We start from the raw sequence: 12,838 nt of genomic DNA, 5'->3' as shown, positions 1-12,838 counted from the left end.
AAGCTTCAGTAAACCAAGGGCGGGAGGAAGGGTAAGACAACTGACACATTTAAAACACATCTTGTGTATCTGTCTGTCGCCTTCATAAGGAAGATTTTAGTAAGGTTTTAAAAAGGCCAATCTTTTAACATAACTGTGTCCACTATGATCATATGACCCAAAAGACGAATAATTAACTCTCTTCTATTGGAATTGTAGATGGTGACTTGCAAACTGAGCCTCAAGGACAGTGTACAGAAGCGTTTCTTTTAAAATAATTAAATACAAGGCACAGAGGGGAGAGGGTGGAACTTGATGCATGTGTCTAAGATTTACTTCTGTAGAATGTCTAATTAATGAAGAAGATATTATCAAACCTGGCATTAGACCAAATTTTCAGTCATTGGCATGCTCATGAGATGTCACAGAAGATAAAGAAAATAGGATCACATTTGTCCATGTAGTGTTTTAAAATAACGTTTTTTTCTTGCTACAGAACATATCTTCCAGTCTCCTTCAATATTTGGAATAAAATAACTCCAACCCATCATTTTGAGGGGCTTTAATACTCGTATAACAATAAAACCGATGTTTATCCTGCATAATCACCGTGGCTGGCTGGGTAAAGTTACTGACTTGTAAACTAGCAGATGCCTTTTGACCCCAGACAAAACCAAGTTTGAAATTTCTTTCTTTTTGGTGTGAAAAACATTACACACTCACGGGCACAGCTCCTTTCATTATCATCATGTACCATGCATGCTCGATGCAAATTGTTGGTGCTGCTGAAGCAGGTACTAGGCTACAATTTTGGCCGGGTCGCTACTCTGACTCGAGAAATAAGGGCAGCAATTTGGGATTTCGCCATGGTTCTGGTGATAGCTCGCCTCCTCTTTGCAAAAAAGAACACCGTGGGATCTTTAATGTCCACCAATACCAGCAGATAGGATGCCCAGTTTAACGTCCATCCAAGAGACACATTGATGCTACATCCTGCCTGCCAAACACCAGGTTTGATGGCTCAAAGGCGAGCACGCATACCTCTACGTTATCCTACCAAGTGCCAAACCTTCCCTTTTCCATGAACCTTTAACTTGTGTTTAAAAAAGTAAAAAAGACATAAAATGTCATAGCCTCCATTGTTTTAGTCATTTTGCTGTACGGAGTTAAAGGGTTAGCCCATTTTTATGTCCAACTAAAATGGCCACCAGTCGGCCATCTTTGATCAGATCGCAAAATAAAGTGAGGTGCACATGTATGACATCATGTACTGTGCTTGTGCCAAGTTTGAACAAAATCAGACCACGCATGTCTGAGAAATGGTTGGGGACACATTTAAGTAACAAAATGGCCGCAAGTCTGTCATCTTGGATCTGATCTCGAAACAAAGAAAAGATGTGCACATGTAAGCCATCATTCATTATCGATTTGCCAAGTTTGAACATCATCGGTAAATGGTTGAGGATGTGTTTGACACTGAGTTTTTTTTTTTTTTTTTTTTTTGTAGCTAAAATGCATACGTAGACCATCATGTGGTGTGTCTTCGCCAAGTACGAAAAAAACGGTCCATACATGTCCGAGATATGGTTGCAGATGCACGCACGGACACAAAAATCGAGATCAAATCCATAAGCCCCCGTTTCGAACCAAGTCCAACAGAGGCTAATAAAATACAGAATAATTTTATAAGTCCACCCATGTGCGATGTCTTTGTTTTCCTGTTCCATTTTAATCCTCTGACAGTCGTTGATCTTACTTCCACCTGCCATTTAGCTCATCCATGAGTCGAGATGTCTGCATGCAAACATTTTCATACGTACATATCAATATAAGGATGGATTGTGTAACTGGTACATTGTATGTTGACATATTCAGGCATGATTTGACATTGGATAAACAAATGGACAAGGAACTAGTTTATCGAACTTTCTATTGAGTTAAGACATATGTTGAGTGAAGTAAATAGAAATCTCAAGAAAGAAAAGTTTTATGGTTAAAAGATACAGTAAATTGTTGACATGGACATTTATATCACAAAGTTAGAACAGAACATGGATAAGAACTTTGAAAGAGAAGCCACAAAATCAGAAAATTTGTTGTTAAGTAAAGTATTAGATTTTTGAGGTCAATTGATGGAGTTATTACCCCACACACGTGAAGCACTTTGTTCACTTCTGTCTGTCTGTCCATCTACAAACGTCAGTTTATGATCGAGGAAGAACTCAACTTAAATTGAATGTTATACAGTATTTTGAACATGAGTCAGAAAACAAACCTGTAGAGTTTTACTCTACTTTGGCTCTGAATGTCACCTGAACGTGCATGTGCAGAGAGGAGTGAGATAACATTTTTTTACTCTGTCTGGAATGATTTTCAATTTTGTTTGACTGCCAAACAGGAAACTTACTGTTTTTAAGGATGTCATAAAGAACACAAACAGGCAGGAATAACAAATGTAACATGTTAGGTAAGGTGGTGTATAAGATGCTGCATCAACGTGGTAACTTCCGAAATGTCCTTTTTTCTACAACCTTTAAAAGTCTTTATTTTATGAACCCCCGATGGATTTAATCTCGATTTTTGTGTCCGTGCGTGCATCCGCAACCATTTCTCAGACGTGTATGGACCGATTTTATTTGAACTTGGCAAAATGACGTCATACATATGCACATTATTTTGTTTCACGATGCGATAAAAGATGGCCGACTGGCGGCCATTTTTTTGTTTTTGAAACCTGGTGTCGAACACATCCTCAGACATGCATTTACCGATGTTGTTCAACCTTGGCACACACATAATGAATGATGGCTTACATGTGCACATAATTTATTTTCTAGATTAGATCCAAGATGGCCGACTGGCACCATTTTGTTACCAAAACGTGTCCCCAACCATTTATCAGACATGTCTGGTCCGATTTTGTTCAAACTTGGCACAAGCACAGAGCATGATGGCATACACATGTTCACTTTATTTTGCAATCTGATCAAAGATGGCTGACTGGTGGCCATTTTAGTTGTACATAAATATGGGCTAACCCTTTAACTCCGTACAGCAAAATGACTAAAACAACGGGGGCTATGACATTTTATGTCTTTTTTTTTTACTTGAATTATATACTTTAACATTGTAGAACACAAATTGCCTTTTTCACACTGTCAAAACCCTTCCATTCAGCAGGACTTTGATAAAATATTACGGCATTTCTGTCATCATGACCAATCAAATTTGCCGCTCATACACTCCGCCCATGTCCTTGTTTCTTAATACAGTGCGGAGTAATGTGTTCTTTGAACTCTAGTAGTAACTTTGAACAGTGCCATAATTATGAGATGAAAATGTTGAAACTTAAAAGGGTGTATCAGAAAGTTCTTTGTTGAGGTGAAATGAAAGTTAAATTTTATCTGCACAATTACCATCATTACCTTTTTCTTTGTCCTTTTCCTCTCCTCTCCTTCACCCTTTGCTTGTTTGGCAGCTGAGTGTGTGCAGCCAGGTGGCACGAGGCATGGAGTATCTCTCTGAGATGCATTGCATACACAGGGATCTAGCCACTAGGAACTGCCTCGTCTCAACAGAGCTCTCCATTAAAATTGGTTGCACAGCTCTCTGTAAAGATGTATACAGCAGGTGCGTCAGGACTTTGGCAGTCTCTAATTCAAAGACATTTGGTTTATGCCCCTTTATCTACCTCCCTCTTTCTATCTCTGTGATCTCCATCTTATCAAAGTAGTGCGCCACATCTCTTTGGCCAAGGTCAATATCTTTGTCTTCTGATGTTGATTCTTTCTTTAATTCTTGGACTCAGATTCACTATATTTTCCAAGGAAATGTAGAACTATTTTGACTCCACAGAATATTGTCTTTGCAGTGAGTATTTTGAACACAATCAAGTTTTGGTGCCTCTCCGCTGGCTTTCGCCTGAGGCTCTGGCTGGGGACTTCTCATGCCGCTCTGACGTATGGGCATTTGGAGTTCTTCTGTGGGAGATTTTCACTCTGGGAGAGATACCTTACTCAAAGCTTTCAGATACTGAAGTTCTACGAGGTGAGACAGTTTGGCTTTAGGTAATGTGTGCTGCTTTGTGATAACCATCTCAGTGCTGTTTGGTTATTGCAAAGCCATCACGTTTATTAAGATGTTGCTTGATTACGTTTGTTGCCATTACATCATCTTCACCCTTCTGCTGTTCGATTAAGTCTCGGGGGGAAAAATAATGGCTCGACTCGAATAAATGACATTGCTGTAGTTGCGTTAACAGTAGTTAACAATGACTAATTGTTTGTCTACATTATCAAGAGCAATTATTGTTGTGATCACACACTCATTTGCTTTTCTTCTCGTTGTCATTCCACCCAATTCTACATTTCCCACGCCAGCAAGCTCCTCCTCATAGGCTTTTCAATGAACGTTTATTGGATTCTTAATAAATGTTTTGTTTTGAGTTTATGGGTAAATGTGCAGAGCCGGCACTTGCACATGTTGCAGTAAATGTCGTGTTTCGACAAAACCCGCATGCGTAAACATGGAGCTGCAGTCGCCGGATATTGGACCAGTGGCCTGATCCCAACCCTGACAAACCAGTGCAACGTTAGACTGGGATGAACACCTGGTCAAATGTACCACCCGAAAGATCACCAACTTAGCGACAGATTATCCTCAGAGACCATACGCCATCTGCTGGGAAAGCCGAACGGATCTTTGCTTTGGTTTCCGATGTACAGAACCTCGAACGAGATCCGCTGGTAATTTCCCCATTTCATTATGATTTGGGGCTGGGCGAACTTCAGGGAAACGTACCGTAATCTTATAACCTCCTAATGAGGTATTCACACCATATTTCCAACGGACACGAGTTTAAATCGTGCCGCGATTTTTATTCCAAATAAAACAAAACCACCACGCTGACTCCAATAAATGTTTGGTCAACAGGTTTAATCTCGACTAATCTAAGGAAAAGGGGGGAAGGGTGGGTGTGGGAAAACAAGATGAGAAAGGCACACAAATCACAATTATTATTCTTTGTACAATAAATCCTACGCACCCATGAACTGTGATGGCTTGTGCATGATCTTAACTCATTCACTCGATGGGGAGAGGTCGAGACAATGGAAGGAATAACCTGATCCCCACGCGATGCCTGCATGGGCATGGTGCTGGTGAGACTTTTGGTGGGAAGAAGGTTGTGGGGACACTGCCTTTTATAGACAGCATTTGAAACGATGCTGTTTGTTGTGAGGATGTTGAGGTCGTGGAGAGATTCACTCTCCTTGGCAGTGATATTCATGTCTCTGCCGGCTGTGAGCCAGAGGTCAATAGACGTCTGGGTCGGGCCTCGGGTCGGGTATGCCCCGTCACACCTTGACGATTTAGCCAACGTATGCAAAATTGGGCTAAAACGCCGGCACACGTCGAATACGCTATGGGTAAGTTTGTATACGTTAAGAGCATGCTGAAAAACACTGCCATACGTTGTAGTATGCTGGCTTTCATCGTTGTACTTTGCGGTTATCTTCAAATTTTAACATGCTTGAAATTTTATGACGTATGCTAGTGTATGACTCGCACATTCCACTACGCTGGCGATAAGTTGTAGGCACGTTATGCGATCGTTGACACACGTTACTTGTAAGTTACTCATAAGTTGAAACACGTTGAGGTAATGATTAGCGTACCCGAAACTTATTTATAACCTATGAGTAACGTGTTGAAGGCACGTTGCAAGATCATTGCACACACATCGAGGCACGTTATGCGATCGTTGACACACGTCGAGGCACGTTACTTGTAAGTTACTCATAAGTCGAAACACGTCGAGGTGTGATGCTTAGCGTACCCAAAACTTATTTCTAACCTATGAGTAACGTGCTTTGAACCTATGTGTAACGTACCTCCAACGCATATTGACGTATGTAGACGTATTTGATTGACGTCTTCCGGACGACCACAGAACGTGTTTCGAATATACAGCTACCGTGTAATGGCTTATTTGCAGCGTTTCAAAAAAAAAACAACAATAACTTCCGATAGTTCGTCACGTGCCGTTACATCACGTCTGATTGCCTCTTCAGTTTGCTCATGTCTTATTCTTAGTTCCTCCTCTGTCAATATTTTCTGTTTGAGGATATTGTCACGTCGACGTTGAAACTTAAAAGGAAATGTCCGAATATATTTTAAAATTCGTGATAGACTAAAAAAAAAAAACAACAACTTCAGATATTTCGTCACATGCCAAGGAGAAAAAAAGAAAATGTGCCTTGACAGAGAAAATAAGTTTCAGGTATGCTAAACATTACCTCGACGTGTTTCGACTCATGAGTAACTTACAAGGAACTTTTGTCAACGATCGCATATCGTGCCTACAACTTATTCCCAGCGTAGCGGAACGTGTGAGCCATATGGCGAGTACGTCGTAAAATTTTCAGCATGCTTGAAATTTCACGACATACTAAATGTACCACGAAATATGAGAGCGAACTTCATCGTTTTTCAGCATGCTCCTAACGAAAACACAACTTCCCCATACCGTATTCGACGTGTGCCAGCATTTGACACATTTTTCATAGGTCGGCATACGCTGGATAAATCGTCAAGGTGTGACTGCGATGTTGACACTTCCAATTCTCAGGCGGTTATGATTTAAATCGGCGTGCGGCAGGTTTTTAACAGGCTACACCACGAGTTCGTCGGCGATACGTTCAGCGCGCTATGCCTAAGTTAAACTATCGTTGGGCATAGGTTGTCAACGCCGACAACAGGCTAAGCATTCGTTGGTATAAATTATCTATAAGACAACGAAACGTTCTGTGCCTGTTACTAATATGTTATACATACGACCAACACGTTATGAATAAGACCAAAACTTTTTTAAAAAACATCAAAATTTCAGTGTACGCCAACGTTTTACATACATTTTTATACGTTGCCATTGCTGGCTAAATCATCAAGGTGTGACAGCGCCTTTAGAAGAGGTGTACCATATCCCTGTGTGTTGTATGAGGCGACCAGGGTTGCGTCAGGAAGGGCATCCGGCATAAAACCTATGCCAAATCATTATGCGGAAAATGAAACATTTCCATACCGGATTGGTCGAGGCCCAGGTTAAGGGGCTGTCACACCTTGACGTTTTAGCCAGCGTATGGCAAGGTATCAAAATGTATGCAAAACGCTGGCGTACGCTGAACTATTGATGTTTTTTCCCCATTTTTGGACGTATGCATAACGTATTAGTAACGTACACAGAACGTTTCAATCACATAGAGATAACTTATGCCAACGAATGCTGAGCGTGTTGTCGGCGTTCACAACCTATGCCCAACGATAGCAGCGTATCACTGACGATCATGTGGCGTAGGCTATTCATAGGCTGCGGCTCGACGATTCAAATCATAATCACACCTGACATCGAAGTGTGAAGCCGCTGTCACACCTTGACGTTTTAGCCAGCATATGAAAAATTTGCTGAACCAAGCTGGCACACGTCGAATACGTTATGGGTAAGTTTTGTATACATTAAGAGCACGGTGGCATACGTCGTAGTACGCTGAGTTCGTCGAAAAAATATCGGCATGTTGAAAATTTTTCGACATACTCGGCGTATAACACACGTTCTGCATACGCTGACCATAAGTTGTAGGCACGTTACGCGATCATTGACACGTTGACATACGCTACTTGTAAGTTACTCATAAGTCGAAACACGTCGAGGTAATGGTTAGCGTCAGTGTTCCAGACTCCCTGGTTTTTTTATTTTAATTTTTCTTCGGTATGACGGTGATGTTGACACTTCGATTTCTAGTGTGGTTATGATTTAAATGGTTATGATTTAAATCGTTGAGCGGCAGCCTATTAATTATATTATAACCGCACTAGAAATCGAAGTGTCAACATCACTGTCATACCGAAGGAAAACAAAAACAGGGAGTCTGGAACACTGACGCTTACCATTACCTTGACGTGTTTCGACTTATGAGTAACTTACAAGTAACGTGTGTCAACGATCGCGTAACATGCCTACAACACATTACTCATCGGTTAGAAATAAGTTTCGGGTACGCTAAACATTACCTCGACGTGTTTTGACTTATGAGTAACTTAAAAGTAACGTGTGTCAACGATCGCGTAACGTGCCTACAACTTATGGCCAGCGTTATGCGGAACGTGCGAGTCATACGCTGGCATACGTCGAAAAATTTTAAGCATGGAAAATTTGTTTGACAGCTCGGCATACTACGACGTATGCCAGCGTGCTCTTAACGTATACAAACTTACCCATAATGTATTCGACGTGTGCCAGCGTTTTAACTACATTTTTCATACGTCAGGCATACGCTGGCTAAATCGTCAAGGTGTGACAGGGCCTTTACCAACGACCACCACCGGTACTGTTGGTCAGCAGGGTACTGGTGGAAATTGTGTTACTGCTTGGCGAAGGAGGAGAAGGAGACGGGGAAGGCGTTTCCAGAGGCAGTGGGAGAGGGGGAAGGGTAGAATTGTGGAGGTGAGAGTTGGAACTCTGAATGTTGGGACTATGACTGGCAAAGGGTGAGAGTTGGCTGATATTATGGAGAGAAGAAAGGTGGACATACTGTGTGTACAAGAGACCAAGTGGATGGGGAGCAAGGCTCGGAGCATTGGAGGTGGTTTCAAACTGTTCTGCCATGGTGTGGATGGGAGGAGAAATGTTGTCAGGGTAATCCTGAAGGAGGATTATGTCAAGAGGGTATTGAAGGTGAGGAGAGTGTCGGACCGAGTGATGATGAATGTCATCAGTGCATATGCCCCGCAAGTGGGGTGTGAGATGGAGTACAAAGAAGATTTCTGGAGTGAGTTAAATGAAGTGGTGGAGAGTGGTGATTGGAGCAGATTTCAATGGGCATGTTGGAGAAGGGAATCGAGATGATGAGGAGGTGATGGGAAGGTACGGTGTCAACGAGAAGAATGTGGAAGGGCAAATGGTGGTAGATTTTGCAAAAAGAATGGAAATGGCAGTGGTAAATACGTATTTCAAGAAGAAGGAGGAACACAGGGTGACGTACAAGAGTGGAGGAAAGTGCACACAGGTGGATTACATCTTAAGCAGGAGATGCAACCTGAAAGAGATTAGAGACTGTAAGGTGGTGGCAGGGGAGAGTGTAGCTCGACAGCATCGATTGGTGGTCTGCAGGATGATTTTGGAGGTGAGGTTGAGGAAGAGAGTGAGGGCTGAACGAGGAAGACTGTTTCGTGAAATTTAGGGAGGATGTGAGACAGGTGTTGGATGGTGGTAAAGAGGTGTGGGATGATTGGACAACTACAGCAGAAGTGGTGAGGGAGATAGCCAGGAAGGTACTTGGTGTGACATCTGAACAGAGGAAGGAAGATAAGGAGAGTTGGTGGTGGAACGAGGAAGTACAGGAAAGTATAAGGAAGAAGAGGTTGGTGAAAAAGAAGTGGGATGGCCAGAGAGATGAAGAAAGTAGACAGGAGTACAAGGAGTGGTGGCGCAAGATGAAGAGAGAGCTGGCCAAGGCCAAGGAAAAGGCATATGGCGAGCTGTATGAGAAGTTGGATACAAAGGAAGGGGAAAAGGATTTGTACCGATTGGCCAGACAGAGGGACCAAGCTGGGAGGATGTGCTGCAGGTCAGGGTGATAAAGGACGCAAATGGGAATGTGCTGACAAGGTGGATGGAGTACTTTGAGGAGCTGATGAATGAAGAAAATGAGAGAGAGAGGTGGAGATAGTGAATCAGGAAGTGGGGTGGATCAGTAAGGATGAAATGAGGACTGCTATGAAGAGGATGAAGAGTGGAAAGGCAGTTGGCCCAGATGATATACCAGTGGAGGCATGGAAGTGTTTAGGAGAGATGGCAGTGGAGTTTTTCACCAGATTGTTTAATAAAGTCTTGGAAGGTGAGAGGATGCCTGAGGAGTGGAGATTAAGTGTACTGGTTCCGATTTTTAAGAACAAGGGTGATGTGCAGAGATGTGGTAATTACAGAGGCATAAAGTTGTTAAGCCACACCATGAAGTTGTGGGAAAGAGTAGTGGAAGCTCGGTTGAGAGGAGAAGTGATTATTTGGGAGCAGCAATATGGGTTTATGCCAGGAAAGAGCACCACTGATTCGATGTTTGCTTTGAGAATGTTGATGGAGAAGTATAGGGAAGGCCAGAAGGAGTTACATTGTGTGTTTGTGGATTTAGAGAAAGCTTATGATAGGGTGCCAAGAGAGGAGTTGTGGTATTGTATGAGGAAGTCGGGAGTGGTGGAGAAGTATGTGAGGATGGTGCAGGATATGTATGAGGACAGTGTGACAGCAGTGAGGTGTGCGGTAGGAATGACGGACCGGTTTAAGGTAAAAGTGGGATTGCACCAAGGATCGACTCTGAGCCCTTTCCTGTTTGCAATGTTGATGGACGAGATCAGACTGGAGTCTCCATGGACTATGATATTCGCGGATGACATCATGATCTGTAGGGAGAGTAGGGAGCAGGCTGAGGTGAGCCTTGAGAGGTGGAGGTATGCACTGGAGAGAAGGGGAATGATAGTCAGTAGGAGTAAGACGGAGTACATGTGCATAAATGAGAGGGAGGGTGGTGGTATGGTGCGTTTGCAAGGAGTTGAGGTGGGGAAGGTGGATGGGTTTAAATACTTGGGATCAACTGTCCAAAGTAATGGAGAGTGTGGGAGAGAAGTGAAAAAGAGAGTGCAGGCAGGATGGAGTGGGTGGAGAAGAGTTGCAGGAGTGATTTGTGACAGAAGGGGAAAGTATATAAGACGGTAGTGAGACCAGCTATGTTGTATGGTTTGGAGGCGGTGGCGCTAACAAAAAGACAGGAAGCGGAGCTGGAGGTGGCAGAGTTAAAGATGCTGCGATTCTCGTTGGGAGTGACGAAGATGGACAGGATATGAAATGAGTATATTAGAGGGACAGCGCAGGTCGGATGGTTTGGAGACAAAGTGAGAGAGGCGAGATTGAGATGGTTTGGACATATGCACAGGAGGGAAGTGGAGTGTATTGGGAGAAGGATGCTGAGGATGGAGCCGCCAGGTCGGAGGAGAAGAGGAAGGCCAAAGAAGAGGTTCATGGATGCGGTGAGGGTGGACATGTGGGTGGTTGGAGTGTCAATGTCAGATGTGGAGGAGAGAGCAAAATGGAGACTGATGATCTGCTGTGGCGACCCCTAACAGGAGCAGCCGAAAGAAAAAGAAGAAGAAGAAGAGATTTGTAATGATTATCCCAATTTATTGTTGGGGCATTTGGACTCACCTCGGTAAGCCGATTACCCCAACCTGAATGTCTGGATCCCAACTCCTGGACTAGTTCTGGTTTCAGAAACTAAGTATCAAACATATTACTGTTACTTTTAGCTGGATTTAAACTCACAACCTCTGACATACCACTCTGGTGTCCACAACTCTTTATATTCCACAGTTTATAGATCTAGGCTATGTTTACAGCTGTAGTAAAACTGCAGGTTGGTATACACATACTGGCTTGCCTGGTGAACTTGTAACCTTAAATGCTATTGTGTTCATTGCAGATCGTGTAGTTTTAAATTTGCACAAGCGTACATGGATTTTATACTGACAATAACACCTTATGTTGTCAAACCACATTTCCAGAACTTATAATGTTGAAAACTTCGGGATGACAATACATTGATCCTTCCAATGGTGTCTGATATCTTCAGTGCTTGAACTTTCCCATTTAGTTAATTTTGATAGACGTATCAAGTCTCACTGAAGATCATCTGATGTACTAATAGAGGGGCACAAATGATTGAAACACTTTTGCTAGTTTCAGATAAAAGAGGGTGCAGGTCCTGAAGGGAAGAATTCAAGGATACATGGGGGAGACCGGCATGCGCGTTGCTGCATCCACTTTCCGCCGGTACTCCAGAGGCCTCCGTCTGGCCATCCCAATCTCCTTGAGATGCCGATCAACCTGTTGCAACCATGAGGCACGTGGTCGGCCCATTGGCCTCTTCCACTCACGAGGCTCCTTCACTGAGAGAATTTGGTGAGCAGGATCAGTGTTAGGAAAACGAGCCACATGTCCATACAGCTGCAGGTAACAAATCTCATTTGAGTCTCTCTCAGCAACCGCTCGTTGGACACAGTCTGACCAGCGATAGCCAATGATTCTCCAAAGAGACCTGGTACCAAAGGAATTAAGTCTCCGTCTCAGATCCCTGGTCAGAGTCCAAGTCTCGCATCCGTACAGCAACACTGGAAGCAGTAAGGACATGAAGACTTGGACTTTCGTCCCCCCGCACAGGTACCGACAGTACCACACCCCATTATCCAGTGAATCCATGACTCCGTAGGCCCGACCCAGAGGTCTATTGACCTCTGGCTCACAGCCGGCAGAGACATGAATATCACTGCCAAGGAGAGTGAATCTCTCTACGACCTCAACATCCTCACCACAAACAGGTACAGACAGGACAGCAGCATCCAAGATGTCATTGAAAGCCTGGATCTCAGTTTGATTCTGAACGGATTCCCAGCAGCTCTGACTCCTCAGTCAGCACCTTGAGGGCCCCCAAAAGAATATCTTGAGTCTCTGCAAAGATGACTGCATCATCTGCGAAATCAAGGTCAGAGATCTTCATATTCCCAAACGATGCGCCGCAACTTGATCTCTCTGACATCTTCCCCAGAATCCAGTCCATACAAGTGCGGGGGCCAGTACACACCCCTGACGAACTCCAGGAACGATTGGAAATAAGTCGGAGATGGTCCGAGAAGGAAAGATTAGAGATAACAGACCATTGTACATTGCCCCGACTGATTTTGTCGCAATGGGAACCAAATGTATCTTTTTTATTACTTGATGGCTGTCCATCTTTTGTAAACATATCACCTGCCTGAT

At 43.3% G+C, this 12,838-nt stretch overlaps 1 protein-coding gene across 5 annotated transcripts in view; it reads left to right on the top strand.

The window, feature by feature from the left end:
* Positions 1 to 12,838, top strand: part of PTK7 (protein tyrosine kinase 7 (inactive)) — a 121,518-nt gene that overhangs the window by 106,826 nt on the left and 1,854 nt on the right. For all 5 annotated transcript variants that reach the window (XM_085894145.1, XM_085894148.1, XM_085894144.1 and 2 more), the window contains 2 exons: positions 3,458 to 3,609; positions 3,851 to 4,026. In XM_085894145.1, coding sequence (XP_085750271.1) covers positions 3,458 to 3,609; positions 3,851 to 4,026 — 328 coding nt within the window. The remainder of the gene's footprint in view (positions 1 to 3,457; positions 3,610 to 3,850; positions 4,027 to 12,838) is intronic.

This window comes from Eptatretus burgeri, chromosome 9 (assembly GCF_056783735.1).
Source record: "Eptatretus burgeri isolate ZD-2024b chromosome 9, Ebu_testis_v1, whole genome shotgun sequence".
In the NCBI taxonomy this organism is placed as follows: domain Eukaryota; kingdom Metazoa; phylum Chordata; class Myxini; order Myxiniformes; family Myxinidae; genus Eptatretus; species Eptatretus burgeri.
Note: the sequence above shows the minus strand (reverse complement) of the source record. Positions and strands in the feature narration are given on the sequence as shown.